Below are 24,717 nucleotides of genomic sequence, written 5' to 3'. Positions count from 1 at the left end.
AAAATCAGAAGTGGCATGGTAAATTTAGCATTATGGCAAGGTATGAATTATCCAAAGACTAATTCAAAAAAGGGCAGATATGTATAGTTATTTGAGATTAAAAGTAACAAGATGACCACGTAGAATATTAAAGGGAAGAAGAAATAAGCCAATATTTAATGTGATGTTATGCTACATGAGAGTACCACAACTACTGGGCATTTCTGAATTCTGAAGGTTTTTATACTTCAGACATTTTCTGCTTTAGAGAGAACATACTCATACCCTCTCACACCGATACATACTTCTCATATACTTCTCTTCTCACATACCTCACACCCCCCCCAGACTTTCCTCTTAGATGCCCCTCACACCTTCACATCTCACACATAACTTACATCCCCTCCTCTCACACCTCCCTATGAACAATCACATCCCCACATACCCTCTCTTATGCACCCTCAAAAACCCTACCAACTCTTTATATTTAATGCCCTACACAAATAATGTGGCAATAATTTACCCTCTCAACCTTACCTTCCACGCTGGTTCTAATCCCTACACTGCAAAAATGCCATTCTCATTGTCCCAACCTATCTTAGTTCATGCTCCTATCCTCACCTCCCTGCCCCCAACCTCGCACTCCCCACCACAACCACTTTCCCAGCTATCTAAATTTTAACTCATCATTCATGGTTCACTAAAGTCCCATTTCCTTCATGAAGCTTTCCAGGCTACTTTCCCTCTTGATTTTTCTTTGTCCTGGATTTCTTAGTTACTCAGCTGGTATTCAGCTGGTTTCTCATGCAATTTAGCATTTAAATATAAACTATATTGTAACATTTACTGTTGATTTATATATAGAACTCTCTCTTCAACTAGAGCATAAGCATAGGCCACAGCTTTCTGTTTTCTCTACAGCAACACAATAAAAGACACATCCCTTTTGAATGGCTGTTACCCTATAAGCTATTCCCCTCTTTAACCTAATCTTGTCTAATAGTTCCCCAAACATAGTCAATCCCTGGATTTCTCTCCATAGCTTCACAATATCACATTTAAACACACCCACACACAACTGAGAGGGTCTTGCAATCATAAATTGGATATTGGCTTAAGGGAATAAGCAAAAGGCAAGGAAGAACCATCAATCTCCCTTATGAATAATGCAAAATCAATTTCAAGATTTTTACAAATACCTGGAAAAGCATATATATCAAAACCTTCAGATTTACAGATTTCAACAAGCAATTTTGAGCAGCAAGTTACCAAGCCAAAAGAGAGCAAATTTAGAAAGCTCTCTAAGGGCTATAAAAATACGTGAATATTAGAATATTTTCTATATTTCTATTGTTAAAGGAAAATATAATGCAAATGCTATATGAAATTATTAGCTCTGAGGAAAAAACTCTAGAAAATCATCAAGGACTATTTATAAAGATATGAAAAAGACAAAAAGTACATATATATCCAAAAAGGGCAGCATCTGATGATCTTTAGGAAGGGAACTAAAGACAAACAAAAACAAAAAACAGAAATTACTAAAATCTTGCGCAAAAAAAGCAAGTTATCCACATTTGATACTTCCAGAAAATATACAGCATTTCTTCAAAATTCAAGAGTTGGTGTTACTTCCCAGTTTAACAATCCACAAGGGCTGCCCATTGCTACAGGGGAAAAAAGGAAAAAAAAAAAAAAAAAAAACTTAAAACATGGCCTCCAAGACTCCATTTCACCTGTACCCAAACTTATTTTTCTAACCTTATATGCCATTACATTTTCTACCTCTTCTCACCAGTCTACAAGGAGTATCCAGCATATCTATAAATATTATCATACTTATTGCCACAATGCACTTGCATAATGCTAGCCACTGCATAGAATCATCTTTCCCATAAAAGGCAACTTAGTGAAATCCTACCATTCTTCTCATGTCCAGTCAAATCTCACTAGCTCCATGTATTACTCTTTTCACATCTTAATGAACATGAACCACTTTTAGAGCCTCAGTCTAAATCATTCCCTTACCCACACTACTTTGAGGGAATAGTAATGGATTTTGTTATTAACTCTCCTGTTTTCACAGTCACTTCTCTCTCTCTGGATTTAATGCTTGATACCCTTTTGTTGGCCATGACATTGGCACCCCTGGGCAAACTCTGCCTGAGGTTATGTGTCCTCGGGCCTTGGGAAACTTGTCCTTACTAAGCTGGGAGCACCCTCACACCAGGCTTGGCAGAGACAACATACTCCTCCCACTTTATTTATCTGGTGAACTCCTAATCATCCTTCAAGATCACCTAAGCATTACTGTAGAAAATATTACCTCCAAAGTGAACTAGACCACATTTTTCTTCAATCCCAAGGCACACTAATATAGTTATAATATGGTGCATAATTGCTAGTTGACTAATCATTCTCCTCCAACCAAGCTGTGAATCCTCTAGGGTAAAGACTGTGTCTTATCCATCTCCATAGTTGCAGTCCTGACATATACTTAATGTTTACTGGATGACTAATAAATAAGTCTGGAGATCAAGAGGGAGGATCAGAGTCAGCGCTGTAACTCTGGACATCTACATTTAGTTAAAAACTAAAGGTGAGATGTGATTACTTAAGCAGGCAAGGGTATATAAAATTCCATACGGATTAAATGCTTGAGGAACAGCAACACAGAAACAATGGACAGAATGAATATTGAGGTGGTGAGAGGCTGTAGTCAGAAGAACTGGGAAAGTAAAGAGATAAAAGAATTTCAAGAAGGAACAGACAGAAAATAGCATCAAACATACAGAAAAGTCAAGTTGTAACCAAATATAGTTAATAAAGAGTCCTTTAGGCAATTAGAAAATCATTAATCTTTGAGGAAATTAGGTCATTTAAGATTAAGAGTTGGGTTGAAGAGGGAACAACAAATGGTACAGATGTAGACCCATTTCAAGAAGTTGGAGAGTGAGAGAATTAAAAGGAGACTCTTTCATATTAATGTATTCAACAAATATTTGTTAAGCACTGGACAACAGGATTGCAGTGATAAACATGAGGGCCACAATCCTGATCTTCACAGTGCTTTTATTTTAGCAACAATAAATTAACCACTTCAGCACGAGTGTCGACTATAGTGGATAGCCACAGATGAATGCACACAGCGACTTTAGCCAACAGCTGTGATATGAAGGTGCACAGCCGAGCGTCGACTGTAGCCGACAGCCATGATATGACTTTTCTAATTTTTCATTTATCAAAATAAAATTGTGAACATTTAAAAATAACATAATGAAAACATATATGTATATGTTACCTATTCTGATTTATAAGTAAAGCTGCCTGTAAAGTAAAACAAGCTTTCAGTGCTTTAAAGCTTTCCTCATCACACAAGAGCAAAACGGATCCGTCGTCAATGCACGGCACAAACTATCCTGTGGACAATGAGTGCCGGCTGTGGGCAAGGTTTCGCAGCCGGTGAGCGCTATACCAAAGTGGTTAAGGAAGAAATAAGGCCCCAGAGGACTCAAAAAGACTAGATCATGTCGAATCTGAAATGCATCCCTCACCTAGTGAAGTTCTAGAAGATAACCAAAGCCTCCAAAAAAAGAAATGACACTTGGTGCCAGACATCATTAATTTTAGTAGTCAATGTGCCAAATGTTTTTATATTGCATTTTCAGTTTTATAATGTGTATTATGTTTAGATGTAAGGTTTATCATTTAGTTTCTTAGACAACTCAAGATTCTATATTCCTTTGTAAGCTCTATGAGTACCTGACACACTAAGAAGCACACACTAGGTATCACTTAAATGTTGGTTAATTTCAGCAACTAAATGGATTGTTTAATTATAATGGAAATTATAACTAAATGGACTAGAATATGACAATAGTAGTTTTTCTATAAACGGAGTCACTTAAATTCAAATCATGGATTCATTACTTATTTCCACTACACATTTGCCATCCTTTCTTCATACTCTCTAGTCTAAAAAACACAGAAATAAGGGATTTTCTTTTGTTCCTATTCTCTTCATCATATTTCAGTTTCTGCAAGCTAATCAATACTTTAAAAGTTATAGTGACAGAAAATTGAGGTCACTGGATTTGGAAAAACAAAGTATGTATATCTTTTTATCAATCTGTCTTGATATGAACATGGGGAAGAGAACCACAAATTCTAATGCCAGAACCATTCATACTCATCATGTTCTTCCTCACCACCCAGCATAGGTAACAGGCACCAAGTAAATAATTAATGACCACTATCATTAAATTATTTTTTAAATATGAGTCAAAAAGAACATACATTTGTTTCTTCTACATGAGCAAATTTCAATTAATTCAATTTCTCTGAATCAAAGGTATAATCATTTTAAGAAGATGCACTTACCTGAATATTTGATTCATTAATTACTCAAGTGGTGATCACAGTAAATGAATTCTGACCTAGTTCTGATTGTGGCTATTACATAACCAAATGGAACAACTTCTGTTGCTCAGTTTTTAAACAGCTGGAGACAAACAATTACAACTGACCCTCGAACAACATGCATTTGAACTGCTGTAGTCCATTACTAGTATGTGGATTTTCTTCCATCTGAGACAGCAAAACCAACTCCTTCCCCTCCTCCTCCTCAGCCTACTGTGAAAAACACTGAGGATGAAGACCTTTATGATGATCCACCTACACTTACTGAACAGTAAATAAACATTCCCTTCCTTATGATGTTCTTAATATTTTCTTCTCTCTGGCTTCCTTATTATAAGAAGACAATATAATATATGCATATAACATACAATATAATGCATATAACATACAAAATATGTGTTAATTGACTGTTATTGGTAAGGCTTCTACTCAACAGTACGCTGTTAGTAATTAAGTTTTGGGAGAGTCATAAGTTATTCTTGGATTTTCGAGTGTTGGGTTGGGAGTTGGCACTCCTCTTGCCCATCTTGTTCAAAGGTCAAATGTACTTTCATTTCAGAGGTAGAGAAAGCTCTACTGTTTGAGTCACAGGAACTATAGTAAACCAACAACATCTGAACTAGGTAGCTCAGTATTTTTTACTGCAGCATAGGTTTCAAGGGGTGCTAGCAACAGCAACTGCTGTTAGGGTGGAGGTAAGAGTAGAGAACCTTGGCAGAATGAGTTCAAAGAAAGTCACACTGCCCTGTAATTAGTAACTCATATTTTAATATATATTTTAGAATATTTGATTCAATAGAAAGATTTAAGCCCTGCAGACCTTGACTCCGCTACTTCTTAGTTACACAGCCTCAGGCAAGTTACTGAGTCTCAGTTCCCTCATCAATAAAATGGGAATAATATTTATTTTGTAGGGCAAGTCATGAGCATTATCACTAAAACTTACAAGCACTTAGCCCAGAGCATGCTATGAGTGGTAGTTGTTAATAATGGTAGTTTTAACAAACGGTAATCATTAGTAATATTATTGTTATAGATAACAGGCTTTGACATAACCGGCCAGTTACAATTTTGACCAAAGAAATGTAATAATGTAAAATTCTGGCACAGGTGGAATGAGAAAGATCTAACAATAGCCCATTAGGAAAACAATAACATTCTTAATCAAAAGCAAAAGTGATTGAGAAAAACACTTTTGCAGCAATCAAGGGCAGAATTTACCTACAAATTTCCTTCAGGCAACAATTAACACATATAGATTTATGGCTGCCATCAAGCTAGCCAAACAAGATCAAAACAACATCTGCCTTAGAATTAGAGCTCACTTGGTGCTTCCTATTGCTGTATTACTACACTTCCCACTCCCCAGGCTCTCAACATAAGTTTCTCAAAGTGTGGTACAAAGATTATCAGCAGAACAACCAACTCTATAAAACACTGCAAACATTTCCCTCACTAAAAGTAGGAGAAGGTGAAGGAGGACTCTCTAAAAGCCAGTAAGAATTTTTTACTTCTACAAAAGAACACTGAACTGGAAAGTCAGGGTTTTAATTTTAGCTCAACTGATTAGTAACTGTAGTCAAATTATATTATCTCAGGGTTTGAGTTAAAACAAGCAAACAAAACACAGAGACTATTTCAAACAGGTTCAAATAGGATCAAATAAAATAGAAATAGAATCACTTAGAAAACTATAAAGTATTAGTAAATGGATATTTTCCCAAAAATGCTGATATTTAGATGCTGAGGAAATAAAACATGATACACTTTTGGAAATTCAGTTATTCCCCTAACATACGTACTCCCTCTTTATCTCATTTCGGAAAGAAGGTTTTGAGGTGCTCTCATTTGAGAATACAGGTTGAGTATACCTTATCTGAAATGTTTAGGATCAGAAGTGTTTCAGATTTCAGATTATTTTAGATTTTGAAATATTGGAGGCATACCAGTTTAATATTCCAAATCTTTTTGTTGTTGTTGTTTCTTGAGATTCAGTCTCATTCTGTTGCCCAGGCTAGAGTGCCGTGGAATCAGCCTAGCTCACAGACTCCTGGGGTCTCAAACCCCTGGGCTTAAGCAATCCTCCTGCCTCAGCCTCCCCAGGAGCTAGGACTATAGGCACACACCACTAGGCCTGGCTAATATTTTCTATTTTTAGTTGCCTGGCTAATTTTTTTTTCTTTTTTTTTTAGTAGAGACAGAGTCTCACTCCTGCTCAGGCTGGTCTCAAATTCCTGACCTCAAGTGATCCTCTCACCTCAGCCTCCCAGAGTGCTATGATTACAGGCATGAGCCACTGTGCTTAGCCAGTATCCCGAATCTGAAAATCTGAAAGAGCATTTCCTTTGAGTGTCATGTTGTCGCTCAAAAAGTTTCAAATTCTGAAGCATTTCAGATTTGGGGCTTTGGGATGCTCAACCTGTATACTACTGAATGTCATATTATTCCACTCTAGTTTACAGTTTTCTAAAAAGATCCCCCCCAAAAAAATCTTTATATAAAACAATTACTACTAAATTACATAACTGAAAATGTTAATATTCTTCCCTGAACACCAACTGATGTTCTAAAATTAAACCAGAGTCAAATAAATAAATATAAATATTATAAATAAAACAAACACCAGGCCATCTGCAAAGGTACAGTTTCTCACTAAATATACTGGAATGCCATCAGTTGGAATGCCTTAGGTATTAGATTTACTACATTGTAACTTGTTCATATTCAATAAATAGTTCAGAGACAGAAATAGTTCAGAGCTAAACACTGGTAGGCAATAACAAGCAGCATCAGAAATTAATATTTACTGAGTTATTCAGAATGCTACATGTGAGAAATTCAAAGCACTTTACAAATATCAACTCACTTATTCTTTATAATAACTATATAAGGTAGGCACCCTTATTATCTCCATTTTCCAGATGAGGACCAGGTAATCTGGCTTCAAAACCCTTAATCTACACTGAACACTAATTTAACACTGAATCTTGAAAGAACTTAGGGTAAACTGGTAAACAAACACATTAACAAGCAATTATAATACAGGATGGTAAACAATACTGTAGAGGTAAGTGATAGGGCTAAAAGATATTAAGTCTAAGTCTTCAGATGCTACTAAGTAGCTGAAATTCATTCCATATGAATCAGTAATTCCCACTGCAAAAAAAGGAAGAACCCCAATTTAGGCAGGGAAAGATGAACACATTTTTATAAGGGTCTGTCATCTTTCCATTCAATTAACCATCTGTCAACTATGGTTTTGTTACTTTTCTAGTGAAGAAAAGGCTTCCCATCAATCTCCCCGCCCCCAATTCCAAATCAAATCACAAATCAGAATCAGCATAAATTAGGTTTTACCATACTTGCTAACTTGAAATATAAGAGAAACAGAGATGTCTTAAAGACATGTATTACGATTTTTCAATACTTAATATAGGTAACTGACTGGACTAACTGTTGCTAAGTCTTCCCTTAATATAACTTTTAAAAGAACTACTTTCAATTAGCATATCAAAGCTACAAGTTTCCAAAGCCAAGACTTTCACTTGTAATGCAATTAATAGCAGGCCCCGTCTTACCTACATCCACTTGTAAATTGCCATCTGGGAACTGCCAACTCATCTGGGGGGCCAAGTGGCCCTACTATTTGGGTTTTCCCTCCTCATTCCCTTTTCAGGTAAGACATAATTATATTGTTCTTCCTCACCAAACCTCATCCTCAATCCCTTGCTATTTCTAACATGAGTTAATTGCCCAACTGGTGGTGATGTATAAAGGAGCAGGAATAGAAATAAGGCTGCAGGGTGGAATTGTGAAGGTGAAATTCCTCCTCTCTTTTCACATTGTTGTCATTCTTCATATAGAGTTCATAACCATTTTCTTCACACTTTTCCAGTGGCTCTGTCCTGTCACTGAAGCCAATACCTCATCTCTAGAAATCTGGTGAGCTGTCACCAACTGAGATAATTTTTCTCCTCTGAAACACAAAGGAAGTCATACATGCCTTCTGTCCCTACAGGGAAAATAACATAGTATAATGGAAGAAGCATATATTCTAAAATAAGGTGAGCTTCTGTTTGAATCTCAGTTGTGAAGCTTATTAGCCATATGACCCTGTTCTCTCATCTGTAAAATAGTTAACTATCTCATATGGTAGCTCAGTACCAGAAACACACTGTAGCAAGCAATCAAAAGGCTTCCTTTATATTTTTCATTTGTCTCTCATATACAAGGAGGAAAAAAAAACTCTAAGTATCCCAAACCCGTAGAACACAGCCTTTCAAACTTTTCTAACCAAAAACCACAGTAAGAAATACATTTTTCATTGTGACCTAGTAATATATAATCACACACATAATTAAAGTTTCACAAAACTATCCTTTATATGTGTGATTCATTCTAATATTTTCTACTTTCTTTCTTTTTTGTTAGTGGTGACCCTCTACATTGATTTCATGACCCTTGAATGTGTTGTGACCTGCAGTTTGAAAAGAAAATACTTTACACTCTCTTTCCACTTTTCTCCTCCCTTGGCCTCCCTTTAATCACATACACAAAGCTCTTTTTAATCTTGTTACCATGTGACCCTACAGTAGTCCCTAGAAGCAAGGTACTTAGTAGGGTGCAAAAGCCCAGCAGGTAGAAGAGAGACATCAGGAAAGAAAGTAATTCTGATAGTGCTAAAGCACTGGTCCAAGAAAAAACACTAAATTCATTTTCCTTCAGAGACAGTGTTATTCCAGGAGGTAAAGTTATATTGCTGGAATAAAACACTGGAGATAAAACAGGCTTGTGGATGGGTCTGGGAACCTAATTAACACATATGACAGTGATTCTATAAGAAAATGCTTCTGAGGTTCTAACCAAAGTTTTTTAAATGTAATATATTTCTAAGATAGGGGAGAGGTGTCACCTATACAATGTCCAAAGGAATAGCAAACTATAGCCTGCAGGTCAAATCCAGGCTGGGATCTTTTTTTATACAGTCCCTAAACAAAGGTTTTTACATTTTCAAATAGTTGAAAAAAATCAAAATAATAATGTTTTGTGACACATGAAAATAATATGAAAATCAAATTTCAGTGTTCACAAATAATGTTTTACTGGAACACAGTCATACTGATTTATTTACATATTGTCTATGACTGCTTTTTTGTTACAGCTGAATTACTGCAAAATGCCTAAAATACTATCTGGCATTTTACAAAAAAAGGTTTGTAAACCCCTGTCCTAAGCACTTGAAAGCATTTGACATTCACTCACAAATATTTGTTAAACATCTATTATGTGCTAGGTACTGAGGAAACTATAGTGAATAAGTAAGATATGGTCCCTCTCATAAATATTAATGGAAGCAAGTAAAAAAAAGTTCAGAATACTAAAAAGCAATTGGTTTGTTGTAGGAACTACCAGAGGACCAATATAGCAAAAGATGAGGTTGAAAAGGGGCCATATTATGAGTGCCTTTAAGGTCACAAGGAATAAACATTCCTCTAATATTTGGTGTAGGGAATTAACCCCTTTATTCAAAGACAATCTAAAGATAAATGTCTACCCATTAAGAATCACAAAATCTTAATTAGAAGTGTTGTTATAGTTCACTTGAATCCTTCCTATTGCTCTCTACTCAGTGAAAAACATTATTGTATTAATTACAAATATTTTGGTATAACATTTCAAAATTTTAAAAGTTACATGTATATGTTCATGTGAGTATGCCTGGGTTTGTGCATGTAGCTTTTGATCCTCACTGAAATCTTGTGAGGTAGGCATTATAAATTCTACTTTAGGGATGAAGAAACTTAAGGTTATAGGATTTTTCCAAGTTCACATGGTATATTACACCATGGTACAGAGAGGCACAACACTCAAGTATTCTCCTTGCAGAATGTTTGCTCTTTCTAGTATACTAGCCCAAGAATTGCATAATTAATTACTTTCACCAAATTTGAAGAATAAAGGAAGTTCTTAGAGCTGCTTTTTTGGAAAACTATTCTTGCCAACAAACAGCTACATTTGTATCAAACAACATTACCTTTTATTTCTATTAACTAACCCTGCTGGCAAATCACATGTTGCAGCAGTAGAAAATTTTATAATCTATAACAGAGTAGGCTCATCTACTTTTCTGTTCTCTGGCTAGTGAGCTGATTTTCTTCCATATCACATATACAAAGCTAGTTATTAATTGTAAAAACACTGCTTAACTCAGGGCTGTTAAGTATATGTTGCTAGACTAACTAGAAACTACAATTCTTGATGTGGGCATATTCTTGGGCTACCATAGTGAAAGGAAAGATCTGTCTGTAAAAGATCAAAACTACCCTTCACTGATTCAAAAGGGAAAAAAAGTGTAACACATTCTTTTTCTCTGACCCTAACCTTTTACTCCACCCTTCAGAAGTGAAGATCAACTTGAACAATTTACTTTTCCTAAGAATCCTTCTGATACAGGGAGTTACAGAAGAAAATAGTAGCCAATAATCTGTTAGGCTCTCTAAGCATTCGAAGCCTCCTAATTTAATTGACTCTATTATTTCTAGCCCTCTCAACTAATAAACAACCTCTATTTACATTTTAACAAAAAATATAATTAGCAATTAATTTCCTAATTCAACACTCAAGCCAGGTTTATGTATCTCTAAAGAACTAAGGAAGAAAATAAGACTACAAGGTAAGATGTATTATATAATATTTATGTAAGAATAAAAGGATGGTCAGTGCCTATTCAATCATTTTTCTGACCATTTGGAAAGATGCTTTATTCTACTATTGAATACCTGCTAATCAAATCACTTTATTATTACCATGCCCATCTTGTACAAGTTATCTTACAATTGCCTTTATTCATTATTTATCATCATTCTCTTTGACTTTTCATTTCTCCCCATATCATTTTAAAGTATATTTATACAAGTTCATCTCAAGTTTTTTTTTAAAATGTAAGAATACTATGGGGGTACAAACACTTTGGTCACATAAACTGCCTTTGCACTACCTGAGTAAAGCTACAAGCGTGCCCATCCCTCTGACAGCTCACAAGGCACCCACTAGGTGTGAATTTACCCAACCCCTCCTCCCTCAAGCCTTAAATTAAATAAAATTAGCAAATTCTGTTCACTAAACCTAAAGTATGAAACTCCACTAAGAGGTTAAACGAAGCCTAGCAACCAGTTCTTTTTCTAGAACTACTTTACTTAAAGTAATAATAAATGGGCCTATAATATTTACAGGTGAAACTGCACTTTTTAATAGAATGTGGCTTACCAAAGATAGTTTTACCTGCTTCCAAAATGAAAGAAACCAAATGAAATGAGGTTGCCACAATCACAATTTTTAAATTTAGTAAAGTTTAACATCTCTTCTGGTTTACCTCTGTGCACTAATGCAGTTTTTCCAAGTCAAAGATGCTGCTGCTGAACTTCTGCCATAATTCTCTATGACAAGCACCAACCCACCATCCGTTGAGGCTTGAAATCTTTCCAGACAAAATTATTCAAACTGACTACCTAGAGTTAGAGGCTGTAGCCCTGAATAAAACCAACAGTCCAAAGTATTAACTATTTATCCTTTCAGCCTTACTGTAAGAACTTGATAACCTGAAAAGATATCAAATTCCTAAGAATTAAGATACAAAATATGCTGAATTTCCACTTCTAACAACACAGCATATTAAAGTTTGAGACAATAAAATGGTGGTGATCTTACGGAAAAACAGGCATTCAAAAAGGAATAAAAACAAAGTTTCAGAGAAAAATAGGAATGCTTATGTAACTAAGACTATAAATTAGCAGATATATAAAACCTAAAGACAGGAATTTGTCACAAAATTCAATAACCTCTAGTCTGTGTTTCATTATCTCTCCTGGGGTTTTTTGTTTTGTTTGGGACATTATATTCACAGTTCTCATGTGTACAAAAAAAGCCTATCTGGTTTAAGTAATGATTGGCAGAGGGAAAAAATGGTGTCTACAAAATACAACAGGAAAACTGGTAAGTGTAGGCAAGCTTTACAATCAGAGAATGTTCAAAGCTAGAGGGACCTCGGAGAGTATCTAGTATCTCTAAACTGATGCAGTAGGCTCCTAACTAGTCTAACCTCTTCACTCCCATACTCTTCCAACATGTTTTTCAGATAGCTGCCAAAGTGATCTTAACACACAACCCAGATCCAGCTCCTCCTTAAAACTCTTTGCTTCCCACTGCCCTATGCATTTTATTCTAACTCCTTCCACTATTAAAGACCTGCAAGATCTTGTCCCTATCTCTCCAGTCCCATCCCTACATTCATTTATTTGGGCAGCCAGTTAAATAATAGGTTATTAAGTATAAAATGTCCAGTTTCCTTAGTACTAAGTTTGACAGTTGGTATCTCTGACATTTCACTTTGACACTTCTTGATTTATTTTTATTGTGAAGGTAGATCCTCATTCTTTCAAATGCATGGTTTGGCTTGTGATTATCTTTCAAATTTTTTTTAGAGCAATTTTTGTGAAACCATGGATAAGACAAAAACTCGTGTTATTTTCAAATATCAGTTCTGTCCTGGAACCAATGCAGCAAAGACTGCTCAAAATATCAATGAAGTGTTTTGGAAGGATGTGGCTAATGAACGGACAACAAGGTGATGGTTTGAGAAGTTCGGTTCTGGTGATGTTAATCTTGAAAATGAGCAACGTGGGCAACCTGAGACCAAGGTGGATAATGATGAAATGAAAACTGTAGTGGGAGCGAATCCATCTCAACCTACAAGTGAATTAGCAGCATGGATTGACATTACTATTCCAACAGTATTGGACCATTTAAGACAAATTGGCAAGTTAAAGCTGGATAGATGGATTCCCCATGAATTTAATGAGTGTCAAAAGAGAAATCATCTGGAAGCTTGCCTTTCTTTGCTGTCATGACATAAAGGTGAACCATTTCTACACCATAATTGTTACGTGATGAAAAATAGATTCTTTTTGACAACCACAGTGTTTGGCACAATGGTTGGATAAAGGTGAACCACCCAAACAGTACAAAACCAAATATTCTTCCAAAAAAGCTAACAGTGTCTGTTTGGTGGTCCAGCACTGGTATTATCCACTATAGCTTCATGAAACCTGTTAAATTGATTACAGCAGATGTCTACTGCAACTAATCAGAAGAAACGATAAGGATGCTTGTGATTAAGCAGCCGTGGTTGGTCAACAGAGACAGGCTAATCCTCTTGCAAGACTACACTGAACCACATGTTGCACAAACAATGCTGCTCAAACTACAGAGGCTGGACTTGGAAACTCCCTGTCATCCACCACATTCACCAGACCTTGCACCAACTGACTACCACTTCTTCCAGGCTTTGAACCACTTCTTGCAAGGAAAAATATTCAATTCTCACCAAGTTCTCTAAGCTTCTTCACTGCTGGCATAAACAAGCTACCATTAAGATGGCAAAACTGTGTAGACAGTTTAGGTACATACTTTAATTGTACTCCTTCTTGTTTGAGATATAATAAACTACACTTTCAATTCAGAATCGGACATTTCATATTTAATGACCAGATAATGAGCTTCTGCTCTGTGCCAAAAATTGTGCCATGCCCTAGGAGTACTGTGATGAACAAGTGAGATACCTCCCCTCACAAAACTTACACTTTAGTGGAAAAGACAAATAAATAGGTGGATTAATAAAATAAATAGAGATTGTGATATGTGATGTGAACCAAACAGTGATCCTCTCAGCACTCAATTTCTGTCATAGCACATATGACAATTTGTAATTTGACTATTTGACTATTTTATGATTATATGTTCCAGAAAGCATAATCACATGTCTTGTACACACTGCTGTATCCCAAGCACTTAGCATAGTGCCTAGCATGTAGTTCAATATCAATTTGTTAAATGAATGAATACCTATTTCATCCTCTTTAATTTAGGGATGAGTAAAGCGAGGTTTTAATAGTTGTCAAAGGTCAAAGAGGAAAGTGGAAATCTGAATGACTCTTAAGTTTTAGTCCAAAGTATTATACCACATTCAAAATATTGATATCATTGCTTGAAAGGCTGTGTTTTCAAAGCTTAAAGGAGCTGATACAGAAAAGCAGACTTGAGATTCTTCAAAATTTTAATTCTACATAAAATATTTCAAAACACTTAAAGTTTAAGTTGTCTAAGAAAAATATTTTAAATTCCAACAAATAGAGATGAAGATTTACTCCAATGTTTCTTTTTAGTGCATGCTAGAACAACGATACCTTAAAGAACTCTTTGTAAATAATCATGATATCTGCATGTTCTAGATATTTCCTGGCACCTATCTGGCACTCTATAATGATATTTTCTTTGGCTGGATCATTTAGTCTAAATATTATTTCACATTAACTGATAAGTAATTTATTTATCTGCAAATTTAAAAATATCCCAAGAACTGAATGTATATTTTTTAATGTTTTACATACTACACCCTTTTAAATGACACTTACAGATAGATTAAAAACTAACATATGTATGGAAGATTTACTCTGGACCAGCTACTGTGTTACATGGCATATCATTTCATTTAATAACATCTTGATTTACAAACTTAAAAAATTAATCTTAGAGTTTTAGAAACTTGCCAAGATCTCATAACTTGCCCATTCCCCTTTCTTGAAATAATGCCCTGGAACAAGCTTGATTTATCACATATAGTCATAAAGATGTGAAGAACAACAAATTTTTCCTAATAATGGTCTCATTTCTATAAAATATAAATTTTAAAGTTAATAATCAAAAATAGGATAAATTCTCCCTCTGAGCTTTATAAATAGATTCTTATTTTTATTATACTACATAAAGACTTGATTAGTTTTAAAAATCTTTTAAAAGGCAACCCCTTCCCACACGTATAGCCAATCCTTCCAATCTAGTAACTATCTTCTTGCTTTACATTTATTTCCTTCAGCAACATTAGGGAATAAAGTGATTCCCAGTGTGACTACAGACACCCAAAAAAAGAAAAACTGCATCTATATAGTCTAAAAGAATGGTTATTGAAAGCTTTAAGCTTCAGGCATGAATAGCATATACCAAATTCAAAAAAGTATCTAAATTTACCTCTTTAGAAAAGTACAACTTACTGTAAGGAAAATGCCTCACATAGATGCCAAAGAATATAATCTGATGACCAGTATGAATAAACACTGTAATTACTGAAATTTGACCACTATTCAAACCCAAACAACATACTGAGCCACTAATGCCCAGAATTCTTTAACTAGACATCACAAAGGAGACATATCCATCACACAATGTTGGCCCCTGTAAGAGAATATTACGTGCTCTAATGTTTTTTATGTACTCTTTTATTTTTCTAAATCTGTGTCTGTATTTTCATTCATGCTTATCATTTAAATCCATACTATCTGTAAACTTCTTCAGTTATGAAAGCACTTTCTATTTTCTTCTGGCTCATTACTTACCAATTTTATTTAGTAGTGCTATCATTCTACCTTAATCTTCAAGTTGCTTTTCTGTCTCATATTTTACATATATGTATTGGGGACATACATTAGGATCTGCATCATTCACTCCTATCTCTTCTCAGTTTTATTAATAATTACTTTTCATCTGGATTTAAACCCCTCAAACTGAGATTGTCCTACTTCTTCAAGCAATTATGAACATTTCTTCATCACATAAATCTCTTCCTTGGATTTAGTCAAAATTTCTCCAACCCAACTTTCCTTCCATCCATGGTCAAGTTTATTTCCAAATTCCCTTTGTGTTTCTGATGCTACTTTGTGCCTTTCCTTCATATTAAGTTGAAAATTAATATATTTTTAACCTCCTGCTAAGATTTTTTTTCCTAGTGTTAAGATCTCTCCTCCAGCAAGTCATTCCTAAATTAAAAATTCTGAACTCCCCAAAATTAAAATCTAATTTTGTTTCAGGATCTTCATGTGTACTTAATTTATCCAACTAGTCCAAAAGAGAGAAGAGCTTAGTCTGGGCAGATCCATGGTCTCCCTTGGGATGAGTTTTCCATATATTCTGTACCTAGGCACGCATGCATTCTCTATTGTAGATTAACCAATGACCATATTTTTCAGTGCACTTTTAGTTTCCTTCTCCACTGAGAGTATCTGGTAGAGAGAATAGGGGATTGTTGAACTAGACAAGTATTTTTTAGGCATTTACAATTCAATAGTTGGTCACTTAATCAATCAATGGGTCATAATCAACATTTTTGAGTGAAACAGAACATAAAAATAAATAAGTGCACACAGTAAGAGTAAATAGTTTGTGAAACTTTTATTTCTGATACATACACACACACAACCACCACTACTACATGAGAACTAAGTCATGATAGAATGTGTAAATCTTATTGTGGGTTATGATCAAAAAAAGTATGAAAGCCATGGAATTGGAGATATGTAAAATGCCTTCTAAATCTATATAATTCAAACTATTTTAATTTTTTAAAAAATTTTTAAAGAACAGAACTTACACATAGTAAAACAGCCAGCAAAATCATTTTTTCTTAATGTTTTTATTGAACTCTAACCTTAAAATTATAGAATCATAAAGTTTTTAGAGTAGGGAAAAAATTCACAAATCATCTAATCCAAGTTCATCACTTCAATACATAAGAAGAAAACTCTGGACCAGAGAAGTGAAACGATTTTATTTCATTCATTCAATAAACATAAGCTGAGTACCAATTGTGTGCCAGGTACTAGAAATGAGTCTATAGATAAAGGAAAGATGTCTCCAAAGAATGGAAACAGGAAAGTAAACATTTGTACAGTCAAAAGTGGAAATAGGCAAGTAAATGTCTGCAATAATTACTGACATCAAGGTTACTTATAAGGTGTTAGATGAACAGAAAGCAACTACTCAATCTGGGTTGGATGGCACAGAAAATGTTTCTAAAGAGGTGACACTTCTCAGTCTTATAAGCAACAAGGAGTTAACCAGGTAAAGGAGGAAGAAATAATGTACAAAGGCACCATACTAATATATAATAAAGGATGACACATTCAGGAAGCTGCAAGTCAAGTTTGTATGGCTGGAAAATATAATAGCACTCACACTAAGGAGGAGCTGCAGCAGAATACCTGGCATTTATGTGCTGTTTAATCTTCATTCTCTGAGGTAGGTGCCATTAATATCTCCATTTTGTAGATGAGAAAACTGAGGCACACAAAAGAACATGACTTGACCAAGGTTAAGTTGTGAAACCACAATTTAAACCAAGACAGTCTAATTCCAGAGTTTATACTCTTAACCACTACACCAAGAGGTTAGAGAAAACAGTCAGGAACCAAATGATTAAGGACCTTGTATGCTATTCTAAGACATTAGATTACATGCTAAAGGCAACTCACAGTCAGTGAAAGATTTTAATCAAGAGTAATATATTCAGATTTATTTTTAATGTGGTCACTCTGGCAGCGATATGAATGGCCTGAAAAGAAGAGAAAGTAGTGACAGAGAACTAGCTAGTCTTAGCTAGAAAGGTATTATAATAATCATTAAAAAAAATGATAGATGAGCTAGATAGTGGCAGCACTGGCACCAGAACCCAAGTCTACTAATCAACATGACCACATTCTTGGTCACCATCCATATGAACCTCCCAAGTTTTTCCCCTTAGGCCCACATTCTAACAGTTCGAGAAATCCAACCTTAAAGACAACAACATATTTCCTCTAAGTCCCTTTATTAAACAAAACCTGACCACTAGATGTATTGGGTATATGAAATTGACTGACAGAAATCTAGATGGAAATAACTGAAAAAAAATCAATTGATATCTACAGCAGTTTTCTTACCTTCTTGACTTTCCTTCTCCTTCCTCTATACACTATTCCTGGAACTTTCATGTTCAATAGTCAATTTGAAATCAATGTTCTGTCTAGACATGATTGTTATGACCTAACAGAATTAAATCTACCACAGAGGAAGTCTAATGTGGTCCTATCAGCAGCAATAAATATGCTCTCAGGTCTGGTCTGATTTTGAATGATGAATAAATAATAATAAAAGAGAGACTTTTTGTAAACAACAAAGAGTTAAGGAAAATCCTAACGTAAAAAAAAAAAAAAAAGAGCAATCGAAATAAAGTTCAAGCCATCTGATTCCAAGAGAGTAACAATACTCCCAAGCATTTATGTAGTAGTCCAGAAATCAGCAAATGAAAGAACAGTAGAAAAGACTATCTGGTCAATTCTCAAGTATTCTAAATTCAATCCATTTTCACTTAAACCATAGGTGATCCCTGTTGAGCCACCCTTGATGTTTAGCAATTGAATTTTCCCAAGCAAGTAGCCTACAGTATAGAAATACAAAAGGGGAAGAGGAAGAAAAGGGTATAGAGAAAGGAGGAAAGTGGAAAGGGAACTATAATGAAAGGGAATGAAAGAAATGATGAGTTATAGAACAGAGAGCAAAAAGTGAAGGCGTACCAGTGACCCTAGTATCCAACACTGCTAACTAATCTTACCTATGATCTGAGAGACACTATGCAAGTGGCAACATAAGAGAACATGAAAAGACAAATTTAAATCACAGATTTATGGAACATCAAAGATGAGAAAATAAGAATAGTATTTACAAAAGTAAAAATGCAACGAAATAAAGTCTTAGAATCTAAATGAACAATTTAGAGATTATTAAAATCTCACTTGGTTTATTTATGCTTTACTTCTCACAAAAAGTGAGCCTAATGAACCCAAAAGATGAAAATGTCAGCATCACCAGAGAGGAGAGTATGGGAGGTATGTTACAGAGATGGTATGAAATTTATTCACCTACTTTTTGTGGGAGTAACTTCAGAATTTTCCTCTTAATAGTGTAGTGCTACTTAATTTGCTAAGAGTTTCACTGTAATTCTTATCTTGACTGGCTGGATTAACTTCCTTAAAACCAGAGTTCAAAACCAGGCAAGCACTTATTAATTACAGTCAAGATTTAACCTTAAAAAAGGCAAGGGTCTGTAAGATCTTAAAATATTACTTACTGTATCCTAAATGAGTCAAACGGTAACCAAAACCCAGCTAATGATTCTCAAGAAAATTATTCAATTAAGAAATCACTTTTAATTGATACTAAAGTTAGCTAGACAAAAGAAATATACTTTAAAGAAAAAACAAATTTCTACCTTGAATCCATTCAGGGAACATATAATAGTGAACATATTTCTTTCATATGATATTTACAAAACGTTCAGGTATCTGAAACACACACACACCACCACCATGCAGCACAATGATTTCAATAAGGATAAGAAGAAATATCCTTAAAGAAGAAAATTATGGCAAAAAAGAAATTGGATCTAAAGCAAATAAACTTGATACCTTGACCAATCATTCATCATAGTAATGAACATGCAGTCTTCCTGAGCACTCTATCAAAACAAGTTATTAGAGAGTTTATTCCTAACAGTCAACAAAATATTTTTATTAAAGTATAATAGGATGAAAGAATGTGCACACCTATAGTCAGTTTCTCTAACTTAATCATGTTCTACTTTTAAAGGATAATGAAAAAATGAAAAATGTCAATACAAGGTCACCTGGAGATCATCAATACAATGTACTCATAAAATTTAGATTACTGACTTTGGGGGAGGGGAAGCAGAGTCCTTTTACTTATATACCAACGCTCTTAAAAATTAAAAGTATAAAACAGTTTCACAACCTCAACACTACTGACATTTTGAGCCAGATAATTCTTTGTTGTGGAAAGCTGTCCTGTGCATTGAAGGATGATTAGCAGCATCCCTGCCCTCTACCCACTAGATGCCACTAGCACACCTGCCCCTCTCCACTATCTCCAAAAATGTCTCCAAATATCCGTTTGGTGGAGGTTTGGGGAAGGCAAAAATCATCCCAGCTTAAGAACTATTGACTTAGGTCACAAACAGAAAAAAAATTAAAAATGAATGGTGGGAAAGGGTAGTTTTATTTCTCTTCTTCTCTGCATGTTTCAATATATTATATTTGAATTTGATCACAGATAATATTTAAGAGATTCTGCCTTTCAGAAAACAAAGTATCTAATATCTATCACTTGTTAGTCAAAGGTCAGAAGAGTCCCAGAAGATTCTCTGTACTGGTAACTCTCCCTCCAACCACAAATTCTCATTCTCTCTCTCATACACATACACACACACACACACACACACACACACACACACACACAAATTGCCTAGCTGAACTAAAGGAAATGCAACACAATTACTTCATTTTTTTTTTCACAATTTTACAAATCTCTTTAATGTCCAGCCATTTCTCATATGTGCTAATACACTGAATTTGTTACGATATCATACGTCACATAGGCTTGGAACACTCACTGTACCCTTGGGAGATAATAAGAGTGAAAAAGGCAAATAACATCTTAGTATTATTATGAAAATAGTTTTAGCCATTTCTTATTTTATCAGATATATTGACCATACTGCTATATAGGTATCACAGAATCCAAAGGAATTCTCAATCTACTTCAATACAACTCAACTACCACAACAGCTACACCACTCTAGGTAGGATAAACCTGAGTACTAGGGCAAGTATTACACTCATCCTCAGACTTTGACAAACTCTGGGAAAAGATACAAATTAACCACCATGCTTTAAAAAGAAAAACCTGTGAAGATCTGTGTTTTGAAACAGACTCTGAGGAGAGATAAGAGGAACGAAAAGATTCAAAATCAGAGGGAACTGAAGGCATTCCAGGGTAAGGGCAAAACTCAAAATGTTTCCCTGGAATGAAAGACAGGAGGAAATTATACACTTGGTCATATCCTACAGGAATAGTCTGAGTAATCAGTCTCCAGAATACATACCATGGGATGGAAATTGAAAAATCAAATTCCACAAAATAGTAAAGGAAACAGTAAACATCCATCCTAAATACCTGGAATAAAACTGTTCTTTATTGCTGTTTCCCATTTGGTTTAAATTTTTTAAAAATCAAATATCTAGAAACACAACTGACAACTTGAGAAATTTTTAAATTCTCATAAAAATAGCCACTCTAATGCTTTCAGCCTGCCAGATTACATATTACATAGAAAAATCAATTAGTTGGAGAAACACAATAACCCTTTTTAGAGTGCATTTGATTCATAACAAAAGCCCTTTAAAAAATCAGACATTTTAAGTACTAAAAATCTTCATGTATAAATATGGATTAAGGCCTTTAAGATTACTTACTTCAATTATCTTCAATAGAATCACATATTTTAGCTCAACTAAAAAATGGTTCTTTAAAAAAGCCTATACAACAATACTTAATATTAGTTAATAGATGTGGAATACCTATATGCTCTATAGCAACAAAATTACTTTATTTCAAAATATTAGCTATTAACTTCCTGGACCAGTGAAAATAATCTGGGCCCAATGAAAATAATCCCACAGAAACTAATGCTTAGTTCTTTTTACTACCAAACCAAGCAGAGGAAGCTGTAAGATCTGTAGCAACAGCCTGCTTTTCCAGAAGTAATACCTTGAGACCGCTCAAGAATAACCTCCTTTACCAATTAATGTGATCCAGGTGGGTTTGGGAGGGAATAATGTCCACAATTCCTTGGTCAGTGGCCATGATGCCCCTCCTCAAGGGCAGGAGATCAGAACAAGGGATTTAAACAAGAGGAGTTCACCAGCCAGAGCATATAGGGGCAGAGAAAGAGAGTACTACTGGAAAGATAAAAACTACATGGTTAAGTCATGTCACAAAAGCAAGAGGTTTAATGTTATCAAGGCCTTCATTCATTTCAGACACACCATTGTTTAGCTTCCTCCCCAAACCCTGCACAAAAAGAACTGTCAGCCTGCCTTAAGCATGTTCCTTCTTCCATTTAAACAGACATGATTCTTTTGGTTAATCTCTGGCAATGATCGCCATTTCACAACACATTCAGCCCACCCGGAACTGATCAATACCACTACAGACATAAGACTAGACTTTATCCATTTATTAACCACAAGGAAATGTACCATTCAGCAAAATTCTATACATTACAAAAGATTCTATTAAAAAGGGGGGTGGGGAAAACGGACACAAACACACACACACATACACACACGCACATCACACAAAGGTACACAAAGACGACTACCACCCTCTAATTTCCTTGTAGCAAACAAGATAAAGACATGGCCATGAAACCTGTCAATTCGTTTTCCCCCCTATAATTCTATGTCACAACCTCGTAACTGAATATTAAATTTTATGATAAATAGATCCACTGAGACTTTTAAATTCTTTCATCTATGGAAGTAACTCTCCTGTTATGTACATTCGCACACCTTTGAGCTAGATGCAGTATTTATTTATAAAATTCCAAATACAAAAGACTAGTTTTTCCAACCACTGGTTGCAACCACAGAACGTTCTCACAAAATCAAAATTTTCAAATATAAAATGGCCAGAATATTCCTCCAACCTTGGGCTAAAACCTATATTATGAGTATACCATATTTAACAATAAGAACAATTTCACATGGGCAATTCTAAACCGAAAACAATGCTTCAATACAAAGCGTTTAAAATAAGTATTCCGCAGGTAAGCAAAATCTATGCCCGAAACACAAATGGTGGTTGAAAGCCAGCACATTACCAACACACAAGCGGCATACCTCTTCTGCCCTGGGTTATAGTTAACACTCTTAACAACTATTTTTAACACTGTTGGACACTGAAGTTGAAGAAAACGTGAAGGGAGACCCAGACTGAATTGATGATAGGATGCATTGCTTCTCACAGTCAAAATTAAGTAGCAACTGACTTGATCTATGTCGTGATATTCACCGGTGAAGCACTAATTAAAAGACGACGAAAGCAACCCTTGTTTTGGAGGAGCCCACACTAAATGATGACATTTCGGAACACTCCTTTCAGTTTTCAACCTTTGCATAAATTGTCACTTGTGGTATTTGTGGCTTAATTGCAACCCAACCAGCGCTGTCATCCAGTGTTATGGCCACAAACCATGACTTTCTCACTTCCACAACACAGCACTCACTCTTATCAGCTCGCCAACCCAACTCGAAAGGAGAAACATTCATGGAGGTTTCCAGATCACAATCAGACCCGGGGGGCGGCAGGCGAGGGGCTCGGGGTGTGGGGCAGCCTCCCCAGGTTCCACTGGAGCTCACCGACCCAACAACAAGCGTGGCCCCGGCAGCGGCGGCCGCGGCCGCAGCGGCAGCCCCACCGCGCCGCGCTCGCTGCACCTACCTGAAGAACAAGAGATAAGAAAGACGGCGAACGCCAACTTTGCAGCAGCTCCCATTTTCCCGAGGCGCCGGGGAATCCGTAGGAAGTTCTCGCTAGATATCCAGTTCCCTAGGTCTTCCTCGGAGACAAACCTCCTGGTGTAAAATCAACCGTCATAAAACATATTCGGAAGACCCGACCAAAAAAAAAAAAAACGTTCACGAGGTGTTTTTTTTTTAAAAAAAAAAAAAGGAAGAAAAAAAGAGCACAACAATAAAAAATAAAATGCACCACGGGGGAAAAACCGCCACACACACGCACAACACACAAAACCAAACAACGAAAAGCCCACAACAACAAAAGCGGGTTTAAATCACTGTCAAAATCACTGTCAGCTCTGCTCGCCTCTGGGGTCTCTCGGAACAAAACGCCAGGCTGAGGCGACGAGGAGGCGGCGGCGGCGGCGGCCGCTGCCGCCCAGACAGTCCGAGAACCGAGCTGGGTCCGACGTCCGGACCGACCTTCAACCCGGACACCCAAAGTCCGCGGACCACTGGCGGCCGAGCTGGCGGAGGTGGCGGCCGAGGCGGCGACGGCAGCTCGGGGAAGGGGAGGCGGGCGGCGGGCGGCGGCGGTGCAGGCAGGCGGCGGCCAAGTTCTGGTCCAGGCTCTGGCTCCGGCTCCGGGCTCCGGGCTCGGCCGCGTTTTCGGTCTCCTGGCCTCCGCCGGGCCCCGCCCCCCAGACTTCCGGTTCCGGCCCGAGCTGGAAGCCCGGCGCAGCGGAGGAACGCTCGGCGGCGGCGGTAGCGGCGGCGGCGGCGGCGGCCGGGCGCAGCGCGCGTGCCGGGCCGGGAGCGCGAGGAGATTGCCGGGGAAGCGAGGCGGGAGCGGGGGAGGGGTGAGAGTGAGGGCGGGGCCGACTGGAGGGCGAGGAGGCGGGGCGGACGGAGACTCGATACCGCGAGGCCTGGGCGTCCGGCCTGCTTGGTCGAGAGATCCCGCGACAAAGGGGCGCGGGCGCCTCAAAGTCCCTGAGCTGTGGCGAGGCTGTGGCGGGGCGAGGGGACGCAGTCGGGGCCCCGGCACGCCTGGTTTCCAAATCGCGCCCGCCCGAATAGT

The 24,717-nt window shown here is 36.7% G+C and overlaps 1 protein-coding gene across 1 annotated transcript in view; it reads right to left on the bottom strand.

Moving 5' to 3' along the window:
- The window catches only part of ACVR2A (activin A receptor type 2A), an 87,267-nt gene extending 63,474 nt beyond the window's left edge, over positions 1-23,793 (bottom strand). Inside the window, exon 1 of the mRNA XM_012744775.3 lies at positions 23,620-23,793. Coding sequence (XP_012600229.1) covers positions 23,620-23,674 — 55 coding nt within the window. The 5' untranslated portion in view covers positions 23,675-23,793. The remainder of the gene's footprint in view (positions 1-23,619) is intronic.
- Positions 23,794-24,717: the final 924 nt, after the last annotated feature.

Source organism: Microcebus murinus, chromosome 8, assembly GCF_040939455.1.
Source record: "Microcebus murinus isolate Inina chromosome 8, M.murinus_Inina_mat1.0, whole genome shotgun sequence".
NCBI lineage: Eukaryota > Metazoa > Chordata > Mammalia > Primates > Cheirogaleidae > Microcebus > Microcebus murinus.
This window is presented reverse-complemented; position numbering and strand designations above follow the sequence as displayed.